General features: G+C 48.1%; 1 protein-coding gene across 4 annotated transcripts in view; it reads left to right on the top strand.

The window, feature by feature from the left end:
* Positions 1–24470, top strand: part of glis2 (GLIS family zinc finger 2) — a 43864-nt gene that overhangs the window by 7136 nt on the left and 12258 nt on the right. The window contains exons 1-4 of one of the 4 annotated variants that reach the window (XM_033040639.1): positions 15226–15704; positions 21322–21580; positions 22601–22782; positions 23808–23987. In XM_033040639.1, the coding sequence (XP_032896530.1) occupies positions 21400–21580; positions 22601–22782; positions 23808–23987 (543 nt within the window). In that variant the 5' untranslated portion in view covers positions 15226–15704; positions 21322–21399. Of the gene's footprint in view, positions 1–15225; positions 15705–19496; positions 19695–21321; positions 21581–22600; positions 22783–23807; positions 23988–24470 lie in introns of those variants that run through there. The other 3 variants (XM_033040640.1, XM_033040638.1, XM_033040641.1) reach the window with 3 other exon arrangements.

Raw genomic sequence — 24470 nt, 5'->3', positions numbered from 1 at the left:
TCTATAGCTATGCCACCGTGCCGCCTTAATACACCCAGAGGGCCAACTTCTGCCCGGCCCACTCCCCGAGAGGCACTTTACCTGGTCAATATCCACAGAACTCTTTGAGCCTTTGGAGAATGGCTGCTGGGTTTACTGCACAGCTGTAATGGCTGCACTTCAAACAGACTAGGGTTATTATTGTCACATGTACTGAGGTACAGAGAAACCGGAGCACCTGGAGGAAACCCACGTGGTCACAGGGTGAACACACAGCACCAGGGGTCAGGATAGAACATGGCTCTCTGGTGCTGTGAGGCAACAGCTCTACCCACTGCTTCACTGTGTTGTTCTCCAGTACTATGTGTTTCGCTCAAACAGGTTTTCATTGCCTGTAGAGCATTTTGGCATGTCTCAGGATTATTAAAAATGCTATAGAAATGCAGATCTCTTGTTCATTTGTTTTATGGGGAAGGACCTTGTGTGAAGGTACAATTTGGTTGTCTTGTCGCCATGCCCTTGAACAGGTATCTATTTCAAACCAGCTGCGACCAAGATTTATTTTACCATGTGCGTGAGATTTTTTACTTGTGTGGCGAGCCCAGCGTTGAACTGAGGCCCTTTTCCGCTGCTGTTAATTAAATCCTTTTGGAGATGGAAGCAGCAGCGTACAGGAATGGGTCGGGTACATCGCTGCTTTGGGAGAGATGAAAAGGAGCCTGTGTTGGGAGTAGTCCCCTGTCAGCTGAGCACATAGCTCGGCAAACCTCAGTGTTTACTCTGTCTCTTTGCCAGAGGCTAGACAAACCCTGCAGCTCACTCGCATGTGCTGGTGGGTCACTGTGCACCCGGCCACACTGAGACTGCAAATAAAGGAATTCCACACACGGAGCACTGTTCAATGCAGTCCCTTCTGATTATTAGCAATCCGTTCATACCACGCAGTTCGGGGTTAGTGTGTGCCTGTGAATCATAGAGCTTTACAGAAACAGGCCCTTCAGCCCATCATGGCACTGCTGTCTGTTATACTAGTATACATTAACTCCATTTACCTTATTAGTTTAGTTTAGAGATACAGCACGGAAATAGGCCCTTTAGCCGGCAGAGTCCATGCTGACCAGCAATCCCTGTACATTAACACCATCCTGGATTCTAGGGACAATTTACCATTTTAACCAAAGCCAATTAACCCGCAAACTGTACATCTTTGGAGTGTGGAAGGAAACTGGATCACCCAGAAAAAAACCCACGCGGATACAGGGAGAAACTCCGTACAGACAGTATCCGTAGTCAGGATCGAACCCATGTCTCTGGTGCAGTAAGGCTGTAACTCTACCGCTGCACCACTGTGTCGCATCTTAGTTCCCCAGTTTTCTGTGTCTTGGCAATAAGCGAGTTTGGTATTTCAAAAACGCAAGGAATCATGGGATTTGTCAAAGTTGAAACGCTATAAATAAAAATCAAAGGAAGCGCTGTAGATTCAGTGAGTATAGTAATGGCAGATTTTTTTTTGTCTTTCTTCAAGTTTGTATTTGTCAGAGGGCAGATATGAGTGGAAGACCGGGGGGGGGGGAGAGACTGGAGCGGCTCTCGGCAGCTGCACGCACACAGAACCGCGCCTCCTCCTCCGCCAGGATCGAACCCGTGCCCTGGCGTCGCAAGCGCTGCTGAACCGCCACTGGACCGTCCCCATTCCCCACCCCACTCGAATGTCCCATCCCTGCCCAGGGGGCGGCTGGAGACGTCCGGACCGACGGGACACCTGCCCCCAGGCCCACAGCCAGCACGGAGAAGCGCCAACTCCAGCCCAACCCCACTCCAACTCCCAATGGGGCGCAACGACGACAAGTGCCAGTTCGCCCACGGCCTGGCCGAGCTGCTCTCCCTCAGCCGCCACCCCAAGTACCAGACGGAGCCGTGCCGCACCTTGCACACCACCGGCTTCTGCCCCTACAGTATCCGCTGCCACTTTATCCACAACCCTGAGGAAGATCGGCTACACTGGGTCGCGCTGTGGGCGGCCTTTAGCCCCGACCTGGAGTTGGTGCTGGACCCGACTCTGGGCTTAGGGCTGGGCAAGGGAGGGGAAGGAGGTTGCTGCTGCCACCAGAGCTCCAGCGGGCGCCCGTCCTGCCCATGGCCGGCTGAAGTCCGTCTGCAGACTCTCTCTCCAACCAGGACGACTCCAGCAGCAGCAGCTCTGAGTTGCCCGTCTTTGAGCAGGGCCGGCGGCTGCCCATCTTCAGCAGGATCTCGGTGTTGGACTGAGGGGAGGGGGGTGGAGGTGGAGGGCTGCCGGCCAACCCGGCGGGACAGGCAGAGCCGAGCTGGAGCCAGCGGCTGCAACGTCAGCTTCAAGTCTGGGGCCACCCCGCCAGCCCAGGGTCACCCCGGACACCTCCGGACAGGGATGGGACACCGGGGAGGGGACGGGGACGGCCAGCAGCAACTCAACAGCACTGGCAGCGACAGAGAGCTGGGCCCAACCCCGACCACGGATGAAACGCAAGCCTGCACACAATGGAGCACCACCACTGTTTTTCGCTTGTGACCTATGACCTGGGCATGCGCAGTCGGAATACGAACTCGCTTATTCAAGTCCTTCACACCATCTAGACTTTGAGGGTTTTTTTGCACTAGTATTGGGGTTATTAATTTTTTGAATTTGTTTTTATTATATTATCTATGTATATTGCCTGTTACACTGTTGCAAGTAAGAATTTCATTGTTCCGTTCTCGGTACGTATGACAATTAAACACTCTCTTGATACCCACCTTGCACTTTATGCTGCCTCGGAAAAGCAGCCACATAATCCAGGATCAATTCCACCCCAGTTATTCCCTCTTCTCCCCTCTCCCACCGGACAGATACAAAAGCTTGAAAGCGCATACCATCAGACTCTTCTCCACTGTTACCAGACTATTGAGGGTGGGAGGGAGCACGAGAGGGAGGGAGTGCTGGGGGGGAAGAATGGCCATTGTTCCTATTCTTCCTTTCCACACGGCAGTGGGTGTAGCCCGAGTTGGAGGCCTGTCTTAACTCCTCCCACATAACTGGGACAGAACTTAGGGCATTTTTATATTTTCTCAGAATGAAAATATAGTGGCCCAGATATTACGTAGCACCACTACAGTCACAGAGTTGCCACTATACAGTGCACCAGTAATGGTTTATTACGGCCATGTGTACCGTGGATATTAGACAAATCATAAAATATATGAGTACAATCAAGGCATACACATGTCCAGCAAATAGTGAAAAATGAAAAATACCAGTGAGCAAAATATAGTGTTACAGCTACAGAAAACGTGTGCTGCAACGAGGTAGATTGGAAGATAGGGAATTCATCGCTAGCATGAATGAGGTCCATTTAAGGATATAACAGTGGGGACGAAGCTGTTCCTGAATCTGGTGGTACGCACTTTCAACCCCTTGTATCTTGCCAGTAGGAGAGAATAGCCCGCCGAGTCTGCGCTGACCAGCGATCCCTGCACACAAACACTATCCTACACACACTAGGGACAATTTACATTTATACCAAGCCAATTCACCTACAAACCTGTACGTCTTTGGAGTATGGGAGGAATCAAAGATCTCGGGGGAAATCCACGCAGTCACGGGGAGAACGTACAAACTCCGTACAGTCAGCACCCATGGTCAAGATTGAACCCGCGATTCTGGTGCTGAAAGCGCTGTAAGGCGGGAACTCTACTGTTGCACCACCGTGCCGCCCAACCATCCAGGAGTACGCACGTGCCCTGGAGAACAGCACGGTTGGCTGTACCCAACCACCATCAGGCTCTTGAACACTATCCATTGGGGCGGCATAGTGGATTAGCGCTACAATTGCTGCCTTACAGCACCAGGGACCCAGGTTCTATCTTGACTACGAATGCTGTCTGTCCAGAGTTTGCACATTCTCCCTGTGACTGTGGGTTTTCTCTCGGTGCTCTAGTTTCCTTTCACATTCCATAGACGTGTAGGATTTTAGGTTAATTGGCTTTTGTAAAAAAACATTCTTCATAAAGTGTTAGATAGAACTAGTGTCCATGATTGCTGGTCGGCACAGACTCAGTGGGCTGAATGCCCTGTTGCTACGCTATATCTCTAAACTAAACTATAAACACCAACTAAACTAGGAGCTGTCCTGGTTGCACTAGGGACTTCAGACTTTTTATTGCTAATATTGTTTTTTTTTTTTTTTTAATCTTAAATTTGTTTATTAAGTTATCTATGAGTACTGTGTTTGCTGGCCTGTTGTGCTGCTGCAAGTAAGAATTTCATTGTTTCTCTTTCCATACATATGACAATTAAACGCTCTTAACTGTTGAAAACTTGTGGATGTGTTATGAAGGGTGCAGCCTCTCTTTTCAATCGTGTGGTGAACCTGCTGTCACATGGAACACAGAGAATTGAAACAAGTGGATGATTTTTAAGGCTGGAGGGATGTAACTCGTGCAATAACCCAGAGATCAGTTCTTGGCCCTCAATTAATGACCTAGAGAAGAGAACAAAATGTAGACACAGGGAACTGCAGGTGCTGGAATCTTATGTAGAACACAACGTGCTAGAGTGACTCAGCTGGTCAGGCAGCATTTCTGGAGGATATGCATAGGCGACGTTTGAAGGGTGCAATCCTGAAATGTTGTCTATGTGCAAAGAGCACAAAATATCAGGCTTCCATGGAGACACTAGGACCTGTACACACTGGAAACTTGAGCAAAACAAAGGTGCTGGAGGAAATGGACATAGACATTTTAGGTACATTTGTCAGATGCTGCTTGACCCGCTGAGTTCCTCCAGCACCTTGTTTTTTGCTCAAGATTCCATCATCTGCAGTTTCTCGTGTCTCCTGAACTGGTTCTTGTGCTGCGCTCCATGGAATGCATTTTCAATAGTATTGCATTAAAATAAGTGGTGCCACATGTTGGAGTTTCTGGGCTAACGCCTGTTTCACTATATAACTTGCAACAGTCAGTAAAACTCCAAGCCGGTCGTATATTCCAGGATCTGTGATTGACCAAAAGGTCCTCTGTCTGAATTTCTCGAACAGACTCACCACTGAATGTTTGGAACTATTCCGGCAGCTATTCCAGACTGTTCAAATATTTTCATTTAAAGCTAATTAATCTTTGAGCAAAGACAAAGCATGTTCTTTATTTATAAAAGGAACGTAAGCTTGATTTAGGATTGTTGTGTGTGTGAGATGATTAAGGAGGCAATAGAAAGTGTCCTACTCAGATGCATCACAGCTTGGTTTGGTAACTGCTCTGCCCAAGACCATTAGAAATGTGGACACTGCCCAGTCCATCACACAGCTCCCCCCTCCCCAACACCTCTATCTTCACTTCATGCTGCCTCGGCAAAGCAACCAACGTAATCAAGAACCACTTGCCCCCAGTCAATCCCTCGTCTGCCCTCGCCCATCAGGCAGAAGATACAGAAGCCTGAAAGCGTGTATCACCAGACTCAAGAACAACTTCTTTCCTGCTGTTGTCAGACTCTCATATATGCTAGGAATGAATTCCCAATCTTCCAATCTACCTAGTTGTTATCTTTGCACTTTATTTAATCTCACTTTCTCTGCAGCTGTAACACTATCTTTTGAGCTCTGTTTTCTTTCACTTGCATGAAGTTGGCAGATCTCATACAATGTTGGAAAATGTGAGTGGGTCTACGTTGAAAAGGAAGACTAAGAAAGCAAATGATTATTTGAGGACTGAAACTAAAACATTGCAGCACAGATCCATCTGGGGTCTCAATGTGTGAAACGGTGAGTGCAAGAATAGTAAGGCATTAGGAAGGCCTTTGTTGCGAGGAGGGGGATTTTTAAAGCTTGGCGGTTTTGAGGTAATTTTATCAGGAATATGGCTTGGCTTCCATATTTATGGCATTGTATACTTGGTTTGGGTGCAGTGCATATAAGGTTCAGGGAGTGGATTTATTGGATGAAGAAGGGGTAGGCCAACACTTTTGTTGACAAGAATGGGAGATGATTTTATTGGAAGATACAAGACTACAGGGATTGACTGGGTGGAACCCAAGGATCTTTCCCCTGGTGGGGTTATCTTGATCATGAGCCAGTTTCAGAGTAAGTGGAGCCCATTCGAGATGAGGAATTTCCTCTCTGAAAGTGTTGTGAATCTTTGACAACCCTGAGGGCTGTGGAAGTGTAATATATTGAAGGTGCAGGTTGGTCAACATTTGATCCACAAGGGAGTTAACAGGATGGGGATGGAACACAAAGGTGATGCTGAGGACAAGATTGGATGAGCGTGATGTTAATGAATGACGTGAGAGGAGAGACCAATCTCCTTGCACTCCTGTTCTGGGTGTGTGGTATGTTTATCTGTACCGTTTCATCTAGGGAAATGCATGCCCCACTCTGTGTGCTGCAAGTTGTAGAGGTGCAGAGGAAGTCCGCTCGTAAACTCACAACCTTGTCTTCCATATTTCACAACCTCTCAGTTGTGATCAAGAATGGTAACAAGTTTGGTTGTAATTATGCGCTAGGGTTCTCCTCAATCATCTGCTCCCAGACACTGAGCCACCTCCTCCGTGTCCAGTGCCGTGTCTTGTGGACATGATCTTCAGTGCCTGACCACTGTGAGGGAGTTTGGAGGGCAGACGAGTTGTTCCATAGAATCACAGACTTGATTGGGACCACACATCGACCAACAAGACCGCTTATGAAAACGCAAACAGTTATTTTTTAGGAATGCAGACACCTAAAACAGCATTCCCTTACCACTTTACCAAGGGATGGCTCTCTGGATATGCAAATATTGATTGAGGGAACAAATATGTCTGTGGCCATGCATTAAGTGTGGAGTAGCCAGTCTGAACCTTGCCACAATCTCATCGTGGAGATACAGTGCTGGCTGCTTCAGAGAGACTTTTGTCTATTGTCTCCATGAGGAGTTTACACTGTTGCCAAATGCTGGTGTCCCACTCCTGATAGCTGGTGTTGGAGCTCTCTGTGTCAGTGGTCATCCCATTACTTGACAAAGTACCTCTGCACAAATGTCAATGGCAGAGATCGTCTTGGTAGTTTGCATTGTTACAGGTTGCTATGCCCATAACTCAGCGTTTCCCAACCATGGTTCCATGAGAGGTCGCTAGGGGTTCTGAGAGAAATAGTAATAAATAGGCTAATCATAATGCATTTTGGAGTCATTTTTGTGTTTAATTTCATATTCATAATTTTATTATACACGCACGGCATATTTAGCGAAGTCTATTTAGCATATTTTGCAACATCATATTTAGCAATGTCTAAACAATGCCAGTGTGAAACGGCCTTCAGTGGTCAGTGGACAGGAGCTGTACGTGACGGATTCATGTATCATCAAGTGACTCACTCGAGTACCGACGCGTGCACGGTCTCCATCAGTCCTGTCCGTGCTTCCTGGCACGCAGCTCATTTTTGCATTGTCAATAAACTTGAGAAAAACGTAAATTATTTTTTGCTTCAACCAGTTATCAGTAAAATATATTATGTTTGCCCTATGAACTTTAAGTTTATGAAAAAGAAAGAGATTAATAAAGATATATAATTTTTATGTGGGGGTTCCCTGAGACATGAAAATTATTTCAAGGGTTCCGCAAGGGTAATAAGGTTGATAAACGCTGCCATAACTGGTTAGAGTTGCCCAACGTCACCACGTGATAATGTCACCTTCCAACAAAGCGGACACGTCGAGACCCTGGCAGACCTGCACCACTCCCCATGTCTCTTCACGAAGCCTTGCGTTGACGGAAACATGTCTCATCACCCATCTGAGGGGCAGCACGGTAGCGCAGTGGGTAGAGCCGCTGCCTTACACCACCAGAGACTCGGGTTCCATCCTGATCTCCGGCGCTGTCTGGGTGGAGTTTGCATGCTCTCCTTGTGGTCACGTGGGTTTCCTCCGGATGCTCCAGTTTCCTCCTACATCTCAAAACGCATGCGTTTGTAGGTTAATTGTAATTGTGGGCAACAGATGAGAAAGTGTGATAATATGGAACTGGTGTGAATGGTTGATCGATGGTCAGTGTGGACTCTGTGGGCTGAAGGGCCTATTTCCATACTAAAGTAAAAAACAAAATCCATATTTCACCAGCACGGCCAGGTCAAAGAATGTTTAGAGACCAAGAACTCAAACCAAGGTGGGATGTCGGCGTCTCAGTGAAGCCCTTTGCACTTTTATATCTGAACCGCTCGGTGAGGCCATCTCCTGTGGCCGTACACACTGCCTGGTCGCAGTGGGAATCGCACGACCCTGTGCCTCTGTTCAAACGAGAGGCCAGGTTCACAATTCCGCTGCTGATTGCTGGAAGGCATTTGGCTGCAGAATTCCACAGCGTCTGGACTGCTTGGATCAGTGCCAGTTACAAGGTAAGCACTCGAGATGTGTAGCCATTACATTCTCCCCCTGTCTTGTGGCTGAGCGCCACTCCCCCAATCTTATTATTTACCTGTACGGGTTATTTATTAATTGCCTCCCTTTTGCCGAGCCCACCTTGAGGAAGTACTCTCTGCTACCCTCGCCCAGTGTGTGTCTCTGAGCAGGCGCAGTGGAAAGGGAGAGGGGAGTCCTTGGCTGGGCCCTGACTGTGGAAACAGTGCTTCCTGTTTGCCAACTCCCAGTTCAGAAACTAAAATAATCCACCATTCATGACTGACTGTCCTCTCTCTCCTCTCAGCAGACTGACTGCCTGCAAACCCACTGCCCCTTTGTCTCCCTTTCACCTTGCTTGTACAAGACATTTATTTATAATTTCCCCACCCCCTCTGCCTCTGGCGCCTGGGATTGCCAGCTCTCCGGATTAGCTGGGAGTCTCGAGGCCGGTCCACAGGGCACTGCCCTCTCTGCTCTGGCTCGGGGGTGACACTATCGAGTCAGGAGGGTGAGTTGAACACCCACCCAAGTAAAAATCAGGGCTGCCTCTTCAATGAAATGCCAGTGGAGATTTCTATTTGATTCCCAGTCCAGTCCTTCTGCAATGCGTAAAATGGTTTTACAGCCCTAGAGCTATACAGCACGGATGTTGGCCCTTCAGCCCACCTTGTCCATGCTTGGCATCCTGCTCGGCACAGAATTGTGAGCCAAAGAGCCTGCTCCTGTGCTGTAATGTTCAGTATTCTGTGCTAAACAAGATGGCATAGTGTCCACGACTGAGACATTGTGGGTTATTTGGCTTATTACTGTGATGTACTGTTCAGTGTTCTGTGCGAAACCAGGTGACAAACTGGGCTAGTCCCACGACACAGACATTGTGGGCCAAAGGGCCTGTTCCTATAATGTACAATTCTGTGCTGAGCAAGTTAGCATCTGGGCTACTCCCATTTACTGCATTTGGCCCCTTTCCCTCTAAACCCTTCCTATACACACATCCATCAAATATCACCCTTTGCTGAGAGCCGGGTGAGGCAGAAGTGTCGCCGGAGTGTTCTCTCCCTTCCTCCTGGTACTACCCATGATCAGCAGAACAGTGTGTTTGCCACTGCACCCTGGGTCTAAAATACAGGAGTAATAGCAAGGAACTGCAGATGCTGGTTTATACCAAAGAAAGACCCAAAATACTGGAGTAATCCACAAAATCTCTGGAGAACATGGAATGATGACGTTTTGGGCCAGGCTCCTTTGTAGTTCAAAATATTGACGTAGTTGCCCACTTGCAGCTGGCTTTCCAAGGATTGCTGGATGTTAATTGGGGCTGAAGTTGCCTCGAGTTGGGCAAGCAGAGCAAAGGAGATGAACCAAAGACAAATTACAGTTGCTTGGTAACTTGAACAAGATCTGCTCATCAGTGATCCTGAACTGATGGATTTCTTCAGACATCAGGAATTGCAAAGGGGCACAGTGAGAGCGTTTCACAGAAGGAGTCTGTAGAAATGTCATCTCTCCGTCCCTTCCACAGATGCTGCCTGACCCGCCGAGTTCCTGCAGTTCTTTGTACTTTCCAAGAGGTTACTGTGACCCTGACAGAGATTATTCGATCGTCTCTGGCTGTTGGTGAGAGGCCAGGTGACTGGAGGTCAGTGAGTGCAGTAGCTTTTATTCATAGAGGCAGCAGGAATAAGCCAGGTTGTTAGGCCGCACAGCAGGTAGAGTCGTTGCCACACAGCGCCAGAGACCTGGGTTCGGTCTTGACCTTATATGTGTTTTGTGGAGTTTGCACGTTCTCTCTGTGACCACGTTGGTTTTCTCCGGGTGCTCTGGGTTCTGCCGAAGTCCCAAAGATATGCACATTTGTAGGTTAATTGGCCTTCTGTAAATTGCCCCTAGTGCACAGGGAGTGGATGAGAAAGTGGGATATCATAGAAGGGGTGATAGATGGGCGGCATGGACTCGGTGGGCCAAAGGGCCTTTTTCCATGCTGTATCCTTAAACTAAACTAAACTCATTGCATGCCAGTGAGTTCAACGTCAGTATTTGGTGCCTGGAGCGTGCTGTTGTGGGTGGAAGTGGAGGAAGGTACAATAGTAGCGTTTCATGGGTGTTTAAGATAGGCACATTGATATGCAGGTTTATGGATTTCGTGCAGGCAATGAGATTACTTGGCATTGTGTTTGGCAAGGACTGTTCCTGTGCTGTGGTGTTTGATGTTCTGTTGGGGAATTGATGGGGAAGGTTTCTGAGGGACCAGATCAATCTCCACTTGGAACGGGAAGGATTGGTTAATGATGGTCAGTATGGCTTTGATAATGAGTGAATGGGTAGGAATGAACTGCTGATGCTGGTTAATACCGAAGATGCTGGAGTAACTCAGCGGGTTGGGCAGTATCGCTGTAGAAAAAGAATAGGTGACTTTTCAGACAATGAGAGATGCTGTCTGGTTAATTTGATTGACTATTTTTTAAGAACTAACAAATTTACTATTTTTTAAGAACTAATGGAGGGCAGAGTGGTTGATGTGGTCTTCATGGACTTCCGGAAGGCCTTTGGTAGGGTCCAAATGAAAAGCTGGTCCAATCCCAAAGCAAGTTGGGAAATGGATCCAGAGTTGGCTTGGTAATGGGAGAGAGGGTGACAGTGAGTCCGGCATGGGGATCGGTGCTGGGACTTGCACTCATTACATTATTGCCATATACATCAAGGTGCAATGAAATTCCTTCTTTACGTGAAGCTCGCAGAGTATAATGTAATTATAAACTGTATACATACAGTAAATTACAAAGTGCCTGAGGAACGTAGCTGGTCAGGCAGCATCTGTGTAGGGAATAGACAGGCAACATTTCGGATCTGAAGAACGGTCCCAACTCAAAATATCACCTGTCCATTCCCTCCCCAGATGCTGCCTGACCTGCTGAATTCCTAAAGCACTTTGTATTTCTCTCAAGATTCCAGCATCTGAATTTCTTTGTGTCTCCAATAAATACAATGTTTCTTACTGTCTCTTGTATACATCAATTCCTCCCGTTCTTTAGATTTTAGACTTTAGCGATACAGTGCGGAAACAGTAAGCTTGCAGATGATACAAACATTGGTTAAGAGTTTAAGAAAGAACTGCAGATGATGGAAAAATCGAAGGTAGACAAAAATGTTGGAGAAACTCAGTGGCAGCATCTATGGAGCGAAGCAATAGGTGACTATTCGGGTCGATTTCAGGTCAAACATTGGTGATGATGTTGATGGTGAAGTTAGTCATGATCTAAGGAACAATATTGTGGATTGGATGAAATAATGGCAGATGGAATCAAATCCCCATTTATATGAGCCTAATAAGGGTAGGATTATTATATTGAATCGTTGGTCTGTAGGATGTATTGAATGACAGAGCGACCTTGTGCAAGGTTTCCCTTGGCAACCTGTGGGTCAAAGGGCCTATTTCTGTGCAGCCTAACGCTTTATATCTGTGGTTGCATGTGTGTGCCTATGCACGCACATGCACACTAATGTGTGTGTGTGTGTGTGTGGGTTGGAGAGTGTTTCCAAAGCTGCCAGGTCCAAGGTTCTCGCATCCTTGACTATTAACTCGCTGGCACTCACTTCACAGGGACGTTGGAGCATTCTCCAAAACCTTTGGATTAGGCACCGGTCCAAGGACTCCGTTCCCAGGGTCAGGTTGACAGTACAGTTACAACAGAAAGCTGAGATCATCCGACCCCCCCAACACCAGGCCTGCCCCACCCCTTGCCATTCAAAGGTCCCCCCCCCCCCCCTCCCGTAACAATCCTGGGCGAGGAACTCATGGAACAAGACCATTTCTTCACCGTCCCCCACCCCCCCCAGGTCAAAAGGAAAATCAATCATTAGTTTCCACACTGGAGTTTACAATGTGATATCCTCAAATCTTCATGTAATGTTCCCTTTGTGGCAGAGCGTTTGTTCTGACGCTCCCGCCTCCTGTCTTGTATCAAGTCCAACGTCTTGCAAGAGACTTTGAAGGTTGCTGGGGAATGTTGCTGGAAGGGTGAGTCAAGGGCGTGCACCAGATCAGAGGCACCTTACGCACCTGTTGGGCTACACACACGGCTGCCCAGCACGCCTGCGCCAGCTCTATGGTCCGCCACGAACTTCTGGAACCTTCCTCTAGTTTATCATCGCCAACTGCAGCAACTGGCAACTCTACCGTGCATGGTGTATCCCAGCAGTACCCATCACGATCCACATCAGGGATCCCTGGATTGGGAAGGTCGGCGGCAACAGAAGGCAAGTGAAACTTGGCTGGGAATATTCCGTCTTCCCATTCTTTAGACTTTAGCGATATAGCATGGAAACAGGCCCTCTGGCCCACTGCGTCTGCGCCAACCAGCGATCACGTCATACACTAACACTATCCTACACACGAGGGCCAATTTACAATTTGACTGAAGCTAATTAACCTACAAACCTGTAAGTTTTTGGAGTGTGGGAAGAAACCAGAGAACCCAGAGAAAACCCACGCTGTCACAGGGTGAACGTACAAACTTTAATTTCGCCTTCCATCACAGTGAGGAATGTGTAGGAGTCACTGTGATGGATGTTTATGTCAAAATGTGTTTTTTTGAGTCTGTTACTTTATTAAATTGTATGACTGACCTGGCCAGTGAATTTCACTACACCAATTGGTGTATGAGACAATAAATGAACTTATGAACTCCATACAAACAGCACCCGAGGTCAGGATTGAACAAGGGTCCCTGGTGCTGTGAGGCAGCAACTCTGCCGCTGTCCCACTGTGCCTCCCTATATTCCTCGCCTACCGTCCTGTGGTTCCCTTGCTCTATGCTGGGCTCTCTTATAGAGTCATAGAGAATGGAAACGAGCCTTCATCCCACTTTGTCCGTGTTGAACAAGTTGGCAGTCTGAGCTCGTCCAATTTGCTGGTATTTGGCCCACATCCCTCTGAATCTTTCCTATCCATTTACTTGTCCAAATGTCTTTTGAAAGTCATAATTTCTGCCTTGGGAAAGCAACCAACATGATTAAGGATCCTCACACCCCAGTCATTCCCTCTTCTCCCCTTTCCTGCTGGGCAGATGATACCAAGCTTGAAAACATGTACCACTAGATTCAAGAATAGCTTCTTCCTCGCTGTTATCAGACTACTGAGCATTCCTCTCCTAAACTAAAGGTGTGGTCCTGATCTCCCAACCTACCTCAATGCGGCCCTTGCACTTTTCTCTGTGGTGATGGGGATATTACTTGAAATTGGCGAATTCGACGTTCATACCATTGGGTTGTAAGCTCCCCAAGCGGAATATGAGGTGCTGTTCATCCAATTTGCGTGTGTCCTCACTCTGGCAATGGAGGCGGCCCAGGACAGAAGGGTCAGTGTGGGAATGGGTAAGTGTGTTAAAATGGTTAATAACCGGGAGATCCAGCAAGCCTTGGCGGACCGAGCACAAGTTGAGTGAAATGGTCGCCAAGTCTACACTTGGTCTCGCCGATGTACAGGAGGACACATTGGGAGTGCTGAATACTGCCCTTTACTACAATCAGTCTGATGAAGGGCCCCAACACGAAACGTCGCCTGTCGATTCCCTCCACGGATGCTGCCTGACCCACTGAGTTCCTCCATTGGTTTTTTTGTGCAATATTCCAGCATCTGCAGTTCCTTGTGTCTCCAGGAAGCTGTGATGATGCGCTGTATGAGTCTAGGAGATGTCCTGACCATGTGCTGGGTCGAGCAGGTTTTAAATTCTGAATTGTGAGGATGATGTTTGGGTACCTGTGAACTTCCCTCCCCCCCCCCCCCCCCCCACCCCTCAGTAGTTCACACTTGTGTTGCCAATAACAGTGGCTCACAGAAGGGGTGGAATCTGGAGCGATGCTTCCAACGTCCAGCTCCAGGCAGTGGTGATCTAAAGACAGTCCTCTCCTCACTGCCGCCCCTCCAAGGATCAAGGCCACACTGGCCCTGCGGTGCCCTCTGCTATGAATTGTAAACCTTTCCTCCATTGTAGTTCCTTTGCCGATTGAGTGAAGAGAAAGCCCAGAGGACCTTCTGGAATCTATCCGTGCGCAGTCAGAGTCTCTGCAGGTCACAGTGGGGAAGGTGGAGGCCGTGGGCCTGGTGTGGAGGGGGTGTTCAGCCCAGAAAGCGGCTCAGGGTGGAGAATACCGATGATGTACAGTCCTGGTGGGAGAGGCGTTTGGCACACTGCTCTGTTACTCACAGAGCTGGGCAAGTTACAGACCCACAGTCATCTTCCTTTTCACAGAGCTGTCCCTGGACACAGCTAGGCTTGTAATTCCTCACAGCTGTTTGTTTTATAACAGACATTAAATTCCCTCAGCCACGAAACATGCAAGAAAAACAATTTTCTGAACTGTTTTTCAAATACCAATAGCATTTTATACAATCCTTTCTGAACTATACTGGGCTTTAAAAACAACTGTCAAAGATTAAGATGTTGCTTCCTTACACATCACTCAGTGACTCCCCTCCCCGTATCACTGCCTGTTTCCCCACTGTTTTAATCCAACTCTCTCACACCATCTCTCAGCGATCCCTCTCCCCCAGAGCCCCTTGTCACTGACTCTTTTCCCCACAGATGTTGATCTATTCCTCATGACCCTATCCCCTCTCTTCCTGTCCTCTTTCATCTGCCACACTCCCCCCCCCCTTACCTCATTCTCTTTTCCCCCCTTTTTTGCACCTCCCACCATCTCCTCTACTCAGTCCCTTCGTAAACCCTTTCCCAACTCCACATCTCCCCTTCCCCCTCACTCACTCTCTCTCCCTCTCTCTCTCCCTCCTTCCCACCCTCTCCTCTCCGCTGCTTCTTCTCTCTTCCCCCCCCCCCCCTCCTATTTGCCACTCCCTCTCGGTGCAGCGTCTGGCCGTGTTCCTGGTTCTGTTCTCCCGTTGTGGAATTGGGGGAACAGTGGCCAGTGTGCAGACTGAAGGAATATCCCAGGGATTATCTGTGGGCAGAGTGACCCACAACCGGGACACTGCCCCCCAAAGATATCTTTGCTGCTCCCTGCCTAAAGCTATGGCCTGAGCAAGGGCTGCGACCCACCAGTGCAGCAGTCCCCTCCTGCAACCAAAGGTTTCGGTGCATGTTTTACCATCAGCTGAGCAGCCCCAGTCGATGGGATTGTTTAAATAAACACGCAGGAATGCGATGAAGTGGAGAGTGTGGATGTCACCCCAGACCCTCTGACTGCACCGCTGCCTCATTCCCAGCCAGGGCCCACACTCAATGCGGACAGGATTGCCTGTGATGCGGTGGCGGACTGCACTGGTGCCGGTGCAGGCTGCGGGAGGCCACAGCAGCAGCGGTGTGTCACTGGAGAGCGTGTATAAGGTGTGACGTTTCACTGACACTTCGTCCAGGGCTGGTGCAGAACACACCGGGCGGTAGGGATGGGGCTGATGTGTACACAGTCTGGCTGGGTGGGTGGGAGGGCAGGGCAGGGGACCGCTCCTCCCGGGCTCCGGCATTCCACAGCCGTGTACACCCCTCCTCCCAGGCTTCCTCCACAGGGACTGCGCCGGCTTCCTGCTCCCGTATGCACAGAGTATCTGCTTGCTTACTTAACCCCCTGTCTGCTGGACCGACTTAAAGCATAAAGTTAGAATCTTCTAAAGGCACTGAGGCATTCTTCCGTGTGTGGTGGTCAGAGTCATATAGTCATTCAGCTCGAAAACAACCCATCCATGCCGACCAACATGCCCCATCTACACTAGTCCCACCTGCTTGCGTTTGGCTCATAGCCTTCTAAACCTTTCCTATCCATGTACCTGTTTTAAATGCTGTTATTGTACCCGCCTCAACTACCTCCTCTGGCAGTTCATTCCACATTTCCACCATGAAAACGTTGCCCCTCAGGTTTCTTATCTTCCTCTTCTTACCTCAAACCTCTTCATTCCCCTACGCTGGGAGTTGGTGAGGCAAGTTTTACTTTACACAGAGGGGTGGGTGCCTGGAATGTGCTGCCAGGGATGGTGGTGGTGGAGGCAGATACGATAGTGGTGTTTAAGAGGCTTTTAGATAGGCACATCGATTTGTGGGGAATGGGGGAGGGATATGGATCACATGCAGGCAGAGGAGATTAGTTTAATTTGGCACAGGGATTTGGGCCAAAGGGGCTGTTCCTGTGCTGTACTATTCCGTGTTCTAAGATGTAAGTGTTGTGTTGCTTTCTGTCCAAAACCATAGAACAGTACAGCACAGGAACAGGTCCTTCGGCCCACAATGTCTGTGCCAAATGTGATGCCAAAATTATCTCTTATCTGCCCACATATAATCCATACTCTTCCATGCCCTGCATATCTCTGCCTTTCCAAAAGTCTCTTATTGTATCTGCCTCTACCCTCAACCCTGCAGTGCATTCCAGGCACCGACCACCCTTTGTGTAAAACAAAAACCAGCCCTGCATATCTCCTTTAATCTTTTGCCCCAACCTCTAATTTTTGAAAAAAAAGTTTTAACTGTGTACACTACCCAAGCCTCTCATAATTGTATATACTTCAGTCAGGAATCCTCTCGGCCTCTGAACGAATTAATGCAATTTGGTCAATATTGGCCATTGTAAACATCTGGAGTTGTTTAATATCTCCCCTCCAACGATAGGCCATCCAGTAGCACACCGCGCCATCCATCCCATCCATCCATCGGTCTTCATCTCCGTCCTGGGCACCAGATGCTGAAAGAGTAATGGAGGTGATAACTAATCCACCAGTGACCGGAGCATACAAACAGGTTTTGTCTGAAGAAGGGTCGCAACCTAAAACATCGCCTGCCCATTCCCCCAACAGATGCTGCCTGACCCACGCAGGTCCAGGCATCAATGGTCCTGACCCACTAGGTCCTCCAGCACCTTGTCTTTTGCTCAAGATTCCAGCATGTGCAGTTCCTTGTCGTGTTGTTGATGGAAGCTTGAGGAATAATTTGTCTGCTGTGAATCCTACATTTGAGCATTCCTGCGTTATAAGATGCGTTAAACCGTTGACAGGATAACCCCATTGACTACTTCACGCTTGGGATGTTAGAAACGTAGACATAGAAAAATGGGTGCAGAAGTAGGCCATTCGGCCCTTCGAGCCAACACTGCCATTCAATATGATCATGGCTGATCATCTAAAATCAGTACACCGTTCCTGCTTTTTCCCATTATCCCTTGATTCCCTTAGCCCCAAGAGCTAAATCTAACTCTCTTGAAAACATCCAGTGAATTGGCCTTCACTGCCTTCTGTGGCAGAGAATTCCACAGATTCACAACTCTGTTGAAGTGAATAAGTTTCTCCTCATCTCAGTCCTAAATGGCCTACCCCTTATTCTTAAACTGTGACCCCCCTAGTTCTGGACTACCCCAACATCGGGAACATTTTTCCTGCATCTAGCCTGTCCAATCCTTTAAGAATATTGTATGTTTCTATAAGATATTCTCTCATCCTTCTAAATTCCAGTGAATACAAGCCCAGTCGACTCATTCTTTCATCATATGTCAGTCCCGCCATCCCGGGAACCTGGTGAACCTACGCTGCACTCCCTCAATAACAATAATATCCTTCCTCAAATTGTGAGACCAAAATTGCACACAATACTCCAGGTGTGGTCTCACCAGGGCCCTGTACAACCGCAGTAGGACCTCCTTGCTCCTAAACTCAAATCTTCTCTCAATGAAGGCCAACATGCCATTAGCTTTCTTCACTGCCTGCTGTACCTGCATGCTTGCTTTCAGTGACTGATGTGCAAGCACACCCAGGTCTCGTTGCACCTCCTCTTTTCCTAATCTGACACCATTCAGATAATAGTCTGACTTCCTGTTCTTGCAACCAAAGTGGATAACTTCACATTTATCCACATTACACTGCATCTGCCATGCATCTGCTCACTCACCAACCTATCCAAGTCACCCTGCAGTGTCATAGCATCCTCATCGCAGCTCACACAGCCACCCAACTTTGTGTCATCCGCACTTGGATGACACAAACAATTCCCTCATCTAAATTGTTAGTATATATTATAAATAACTGGGGTCCCAGCACCGAGCCTGTGGCACCCCACTAGTCACTGCCTGCCATTCTGAAAAGGACCCATTAAATCCTACTCTTTGCTTCCTGTCTGCCAACCAGTTCTCTATCTATGTCAATACCCTACCCCCAATACCATGTGCTATAATTTTGCACACTAATCTCTTGTGTGGGACCTTGTCAAAGGCTTTTTGAAAGTCCAGATACACCACATCCACTGGCTCTCCCTTATCCATTCTACTTGTTGCATCCTCAAAAAATTCCAGAAGATTAGTCAAGCACGATTTCCTCTTCATAAATCCATGCTGACTTTGACCGATCCTGTCACAGCTTTACAAATGCGCTGCTATAACATCTTTAATAATCGACTCCAGCATCTTCCCCACTACCTGAAGTCAGACTAACTGGTCTATAATTCTGTTTTCTCTCTCCCTCCTTTCTTAAAAAGTGGTTACATTGGCTACCCTCCAGCCCACAGGAACTGATCCAGAGTCAAGAGAACATTGGAAAATGATCACCAATGCATCCATGATTTCTAGGGTCACCTCCTTGAGTACTCTGGGATGTAGACCATCAGGCCCTGGGGATTTATCTGCCTTCAGTCCCAACAGTTTACCTAACACCATTTCCTGATTAATGTGGATTCCCTTCAGTTCCTCCCTCCCACTAGATCCTCGGTCCCCAAGTATTTCTGGGAGATTGTGTCTTCCTTAGTGAAGACAGAACCAAAGTATTTGTTTAACTGTTCTGCCATTTCCTTGTTTCCCATTATAAATTCACCTGTCTCTGATTATAAGGGACCTACATTTGTCTTCACTAATCGTTTTCTTTTTACACATCTACAGAAGCTTTTACAGTCAGCTTTTCTATTCCCTGCAAGCTTTCTTTCATGCTCCCCCCCCCCCCCCCCGCCTCTTAATTAAACCCTTTGACCTCCTCTGTTGAGTTCTAAATTTCTCCCAGTCTTCTGGTTTGCTGCTTCCTCTGGCCAATTATTTGCCTTTTCCTTGGATTTAACACTATCCTTGTTCGCCACGGTGGAGCCACCTTCCCCATTTTATTTTTTCGCCAGAGAGGGATGAACAATTTTTGGAGTTCATCCATGCAGTCTGTAAATCTTTGTTGTGTCTCCTGCGGCACTGCATGGGAGTGTGGGGCCGAGGGTGTGAGGTTGGGCCTAGTGGGCAACTCCACCTGCTCCACCCACTGCTGTCCTGTGGGGCTATGGGAACACAAACCTTTGCCGGATGACCGATCAAAAGTACTCAAACAAACAGAGCATGCTAGTGTTTGATGCCTGGAACTGGAGCCACTGCAGGTCAGTGTGATATACAACTCTCCAAGTGCCTGGCCCATGTGTAGCCCATGATCAGAGGCGTGTTGGCTCCAGGTTGCGGTTTGTGGAGAGGCAGGAGAGAGGAGTTGGGCAGAGATTATCATAGCGCATTACCCCACGCTGGTCAATGTGACCTCTACGTAGATTAACTGGGCCTGATGTTAACTCGACGTTGGAAGTAGATTACAGGAGTCTGCTGGGCCGCCCACAAGTGAGGAATGAGAAGAATAAAGGGGATATGGGAGTGAGTAACCATGGTCAGGCTGGTACTAGAAATGTTGTACAATTAACATAAAACCTGGAACGGGTCCTTCAGTCCACAATGTCTGTGCCGAACATACCAACTAATCTCCTCAGGCTGCACGTGGTCCATATCCCTCCATACCCACGTGCCTACCTAAAAGTCTCTTAAATGCCACTGGTCGGTGGGTATTTTCCTCGACCACCACCCCTGAAAGCGCATTTCAGGTACCCACCACTTTCTGTGTTTTAAAAAAAACTTGCACTGCACATCCCCATTAAACTTTGTCCGTTAATATCTGATTTGTTTCATCTTGGGAAAAGGTTCTGACCGACTGCCTTATCTATGCCTCTCACAATTGTATATACTTCTCTTGGGTCTCCCCTTAGTCTCTGACATTATTTGAGGGTGAGTTGTCCTGGAGAGATGCTAAATCAGTCTCCTCTGCAAGTTTAGCTGCATGTGAACATTTACTCAGCTCTCTGTAAAATGCCTTGGGCAATATTTATAACAGCTTAAACCTCAACCAACACATCCCGTCAAGTTGAGTTTATTGTCATAAGCACAAGTACAGGGAGGTGCAGGTACAATGAAAATCTTGCTTACAGCTGTATCACAAGCAGGTAGACATATATTTAAAAAATAGATTAAAAATGTTCACAAATGACACAAATTCTGCATGACAGTTAAAATAATAGACTGCAAACAGAAGACATTGATGCAAGAATACACTATTAGAAAACAAGTCCACAGTGGTGCAAGGGGTGGCCCGCAGTGTTCTGTTGCTGAGAGAGAATTAGCGTAGTGCAGGTTGGTTCAAGAACCTGGTAGTTGTGGAAAAGTAGCAGTTCCTGAATGAGATGAACTGAGATTGTTTTATTGCTTTTCTTGCCCTCTTATTAGGCCTCTCATTTACCTATATATCGAGACCCATGAAATTGAAAGGACAACTTCACCTGTCAGCGGGGTTTACTATATTTAATAGCAGCAGAATGGCACAGTGGGTAGAGCTGCTGCTGACCCACAGACCCAGGGATCTGGGTTCGATCCTTACCCCGGCGCTACCTGTGTGGCGTTTCCATGTTCTTCCTGTGAGCATATAGATTTCCTCCCACAATCCAAAGATGCAAGATTAATTGGCCTCTGTAAATTGCCCCCTAATGTGTAGGGAGTGGATGAGAAAGTGAGATAACATAGAACTAGTGTGAATGAATGATCAATGGTCAGTGTGGTCTGAGTGGCCAAAGGGCCATTTCTGGCTGTATCTCTGAACTAAACTAAATTAAACCTGCCAGGGTACTAAAAGTAAAGCACCATCATAAAGTTCTTGTCGCTGTCTGTGTGATCCATCTGCTGTTCTGGTTCCAGGTTCTAAGGCTGTAGAGTTTTCCCACCTGGCTGCTGCCTTGGGCACTCCCCATCAGACGTGCCACCACCAGCGTGACGATGCATTCCCTGGACGAACCCCTGGACCTGAAGCTCAGCATCTCCAAGCTCCGGATGATGAGGGGCAAGAGGCAGAGGGGCTATGAGACAATGGAGGAGAGCAGTGCCCAGAGGGAGCTGAAGATGACCGATGATGGAATTGTTATCATTGCATCGGCCTCTCCCCACAACCAACACACTGGTGAGGCTTGTAACATCGAAACGTCTGAAGAAGGGTTTCGGCCCGAAACGTCGCCTATTTCCTTCGCTCCATAGATGCTGCTGCACCCGCTGAGTTCCTCCAGCAATTTTGTGTACCTTCGATATTCCAGCATCTGCAGTTCCCTTTTGAACAGGCTTGTAACATCCCTGGTTGAACAAACCTGTGCTGTGATGAAGAAGGGTCTCGACCCAAAACGTCACCCATTCCTTCTCTCCAGAGATGCTGCCTGTCCTGCTGAGTTACTCCAGCTTTTGGTGTCTTGTGACATCATGTTGGTGTACCCGCCCCTGTTTCCACTGATCCACAGGTTACAGTGTGAGCGGTGTAGACCGTCTCTGAGTCAAATAGTTTGAGTATGAGTCAGGATATCATGATATGGGTTTAGGTTTATGTGTACTAAGGTACAGGTACACTATTTTTCATGCTATCCAAATATATCAGATAAACCATTGCATACATTCGTCAAAATCATGTACAATAGGAAGAGCAAAGGGGTAGGAAGAGACAGAGTGCAGAATGTAGTTCTCAACATTGTAGCGCACCAGTTCCACAGACAAAGTCCAATGTCCTCAACGGGGTAAAGGTGAATCGGATGGTACCCTAGCTTATGGAAGGACTTTAGTTAGGCCACATTTGGAATATCGTGCGTGGGTATGGTGACCGAATTACAGGAAGGATATGTAGGATTTGGAAAGGGTGCAGAATGATGCCTGAATATCTTTGGGACAAGGGAAGAAACTGGAGTACCCGGAGGAAACCCATGCGGTCACAGGGAGATTGTGCAAACCCCACACGGACAGCACTCGAGGTCAAGAGCGAAGCCGGGTCTCTGGCGCTATGAGGCAGCAGCACTACCAGCTGTACCATGGACACCATTGATGTTTCCTCATGGCTGCTCCTTCTGTTAATAGGCCCTGTACTTGTGGTTGTGTTTGCCAGTGACATCCATCCTCGCCGTTATAACCCTGCCTTGCTCTCACACCCTCGCTCTTGTTCCAGGTCCGTTCATCCTGCACCAGGCTCAGGAGAAACAAGACGCCCGTTTCTCCCCCGCCCGGAACTCGGTGTCCATCGTGGACCTCAGCTTGTCCCCCAGCTCCGGCCTCGACTCTCCGCCCCCCTCGGCCTTGCTGCCCGACGACCTGCAGGACGGAGGAGAAGCATCTCCTGGTGTCAGCACCGTGAGTATCAGACACCAGGGTAACGGCACGAACGCCGGCGAGTCCATGCCTCTCCGAGAGAAGCAACAAGTGGACAGAGTGGTAATGCTGGTGTACGGTATGCTTGCCTGCATTGGTCAGGGCATGGAGTATAAGAATGTGATGCAGCTCAATAGCACTTTGGTCAGGCTGCATTTGGAGTATTACGTGCCATTCTGCTCACTCCATTATAGGAAGAATGTGGAGGCTTTGGAAAGGATGCAGTGGTTTACCAGTGTGATGCCTGGTCTAGGGGGTATTAGCTACAGGGACAGGGTGGACAGACTTGGATTGTTTTCTCTGGAATGCTGGAGGTTGGGAGCAGACGACAGAAACATATAACATTTTGAAAGGCATAGATAGGGTAGGCAGTCAGAAAGGCAAAGCTTTATATCAAATCCAACTTGAATGCTGAAGTTAATTTGTTGAGTAATGTAGATGATAAACGAGAAGCAAACAGAACTCTGCGTGGCCTCTGGGATCAAGGGTAAGATTTTCACTCCATGTATGAGAGTTTAGGGGAATGGTATTCTATCGCACACAAAGGCTGGTGGCTAGCTCTTATTTCGGGAATGAGCATGGTGGACAACTGTGCCATGAACTGATGGTAGTGACATCTTCAGGAGATCCATTGTCAGGTGTAGTGGTGGAGGCAGGTACAGTAGTGGTGTTTAAAAGGCTTTTAGATAGGTACATGGAAATGTAGGGAATAGAGGGTTATTCTATATTCCTACAGAATAGTCATGGGGGGGAAGGCAGGAGAATGGATTGATAGGGAAAGATAGATCAGCCATGATTGAATGATGGAGCGGACTCGATGGGCTGAATGTCCTAATCCTGCCCCTGTGTTTTATGAACTTATGTACAGGCAGAGATTAGTTTAACTTGGCATCGTGTTCAGCAGGGACATTGTGAGCTGAAGGGGCCTGTTGCTGTGCTATACTGTTGTACAAGTTGAAACAAAGGAGGGGCTGTGGGTGAGTTAAAGTTATCTGCCACTGCTGCAGGATGCCCAGACGCCCCGCTTCCTGGAGGGGAGTCCGAGCTCTCAGACGTTCCAGTTCTTCCTGCCTCTGGGCTCCTCCAGCCCGGTCCACCTGCCCTCCTCCATGCTGGTGTCGCCGCCCAAGGACATGCCCAACCTGCTGGATCTGCCATTGGAACAGCTGGCCTGTCACTGGCGCAAGGTACGTGCTGTAGCTGGGCGCCTGTGTGTGGTGACAGGGACGGTACAGTGTTGTGTTCAACAGCAGGTAGAGCCGCTGATTAACACGTCAGACATGGGTTTGATCCTGACGTCGGTTGCTGTCTATGTGGAGTTTGCCTGTTCGCCCCGCATAGATTTCCTCTGGGTGCTCCGGTTTCCACCCACATCCCAAAGACATGCGGGTTTGTAGGTTAATTAGCCCTCTGTCAATTGCCTCGAGCGTGGAGGAAGTTAATGTGAAAGGGGGATAACATGGGCTTTTAGACAGGCACATGGAAATGTAGGGAATAGATGGATATTCAATATCCCTGCAGAATAGGGTCATGGTCATGTGGAAAGGCTGGAGAATGAATTGACAGGGAAAGATAGTGTGAGAAGATAGACATAAAATGCTGCAGTAACTCAGCAGATCAGGCAGCATCTTTGGAGAAAAGGGATAGCAGACGTTTCAAGTCGGAACCCT

Source organism: Amblyraja radiata, chromosome 22, assembly GCF_010909765.2.
Source record: "Amblyraja radiata isolate CabotCenter1 chromosome 22, sAmbRad1.1.pri, whole genome shotgun sequence".
NCBI classification, from domain to species: domain Eukaryota; kingdom Metazoa; phylum Chordata; class Chondrichthyes; order Rajiformes; family Rajidae; genus Amblyraja; species Amblyraja radiata.
The sequence above is the reverse complement of the archived record's forward strand: the minus strand, read 5'-3'. Positions and strand labels throughout refer to the sequence as shown.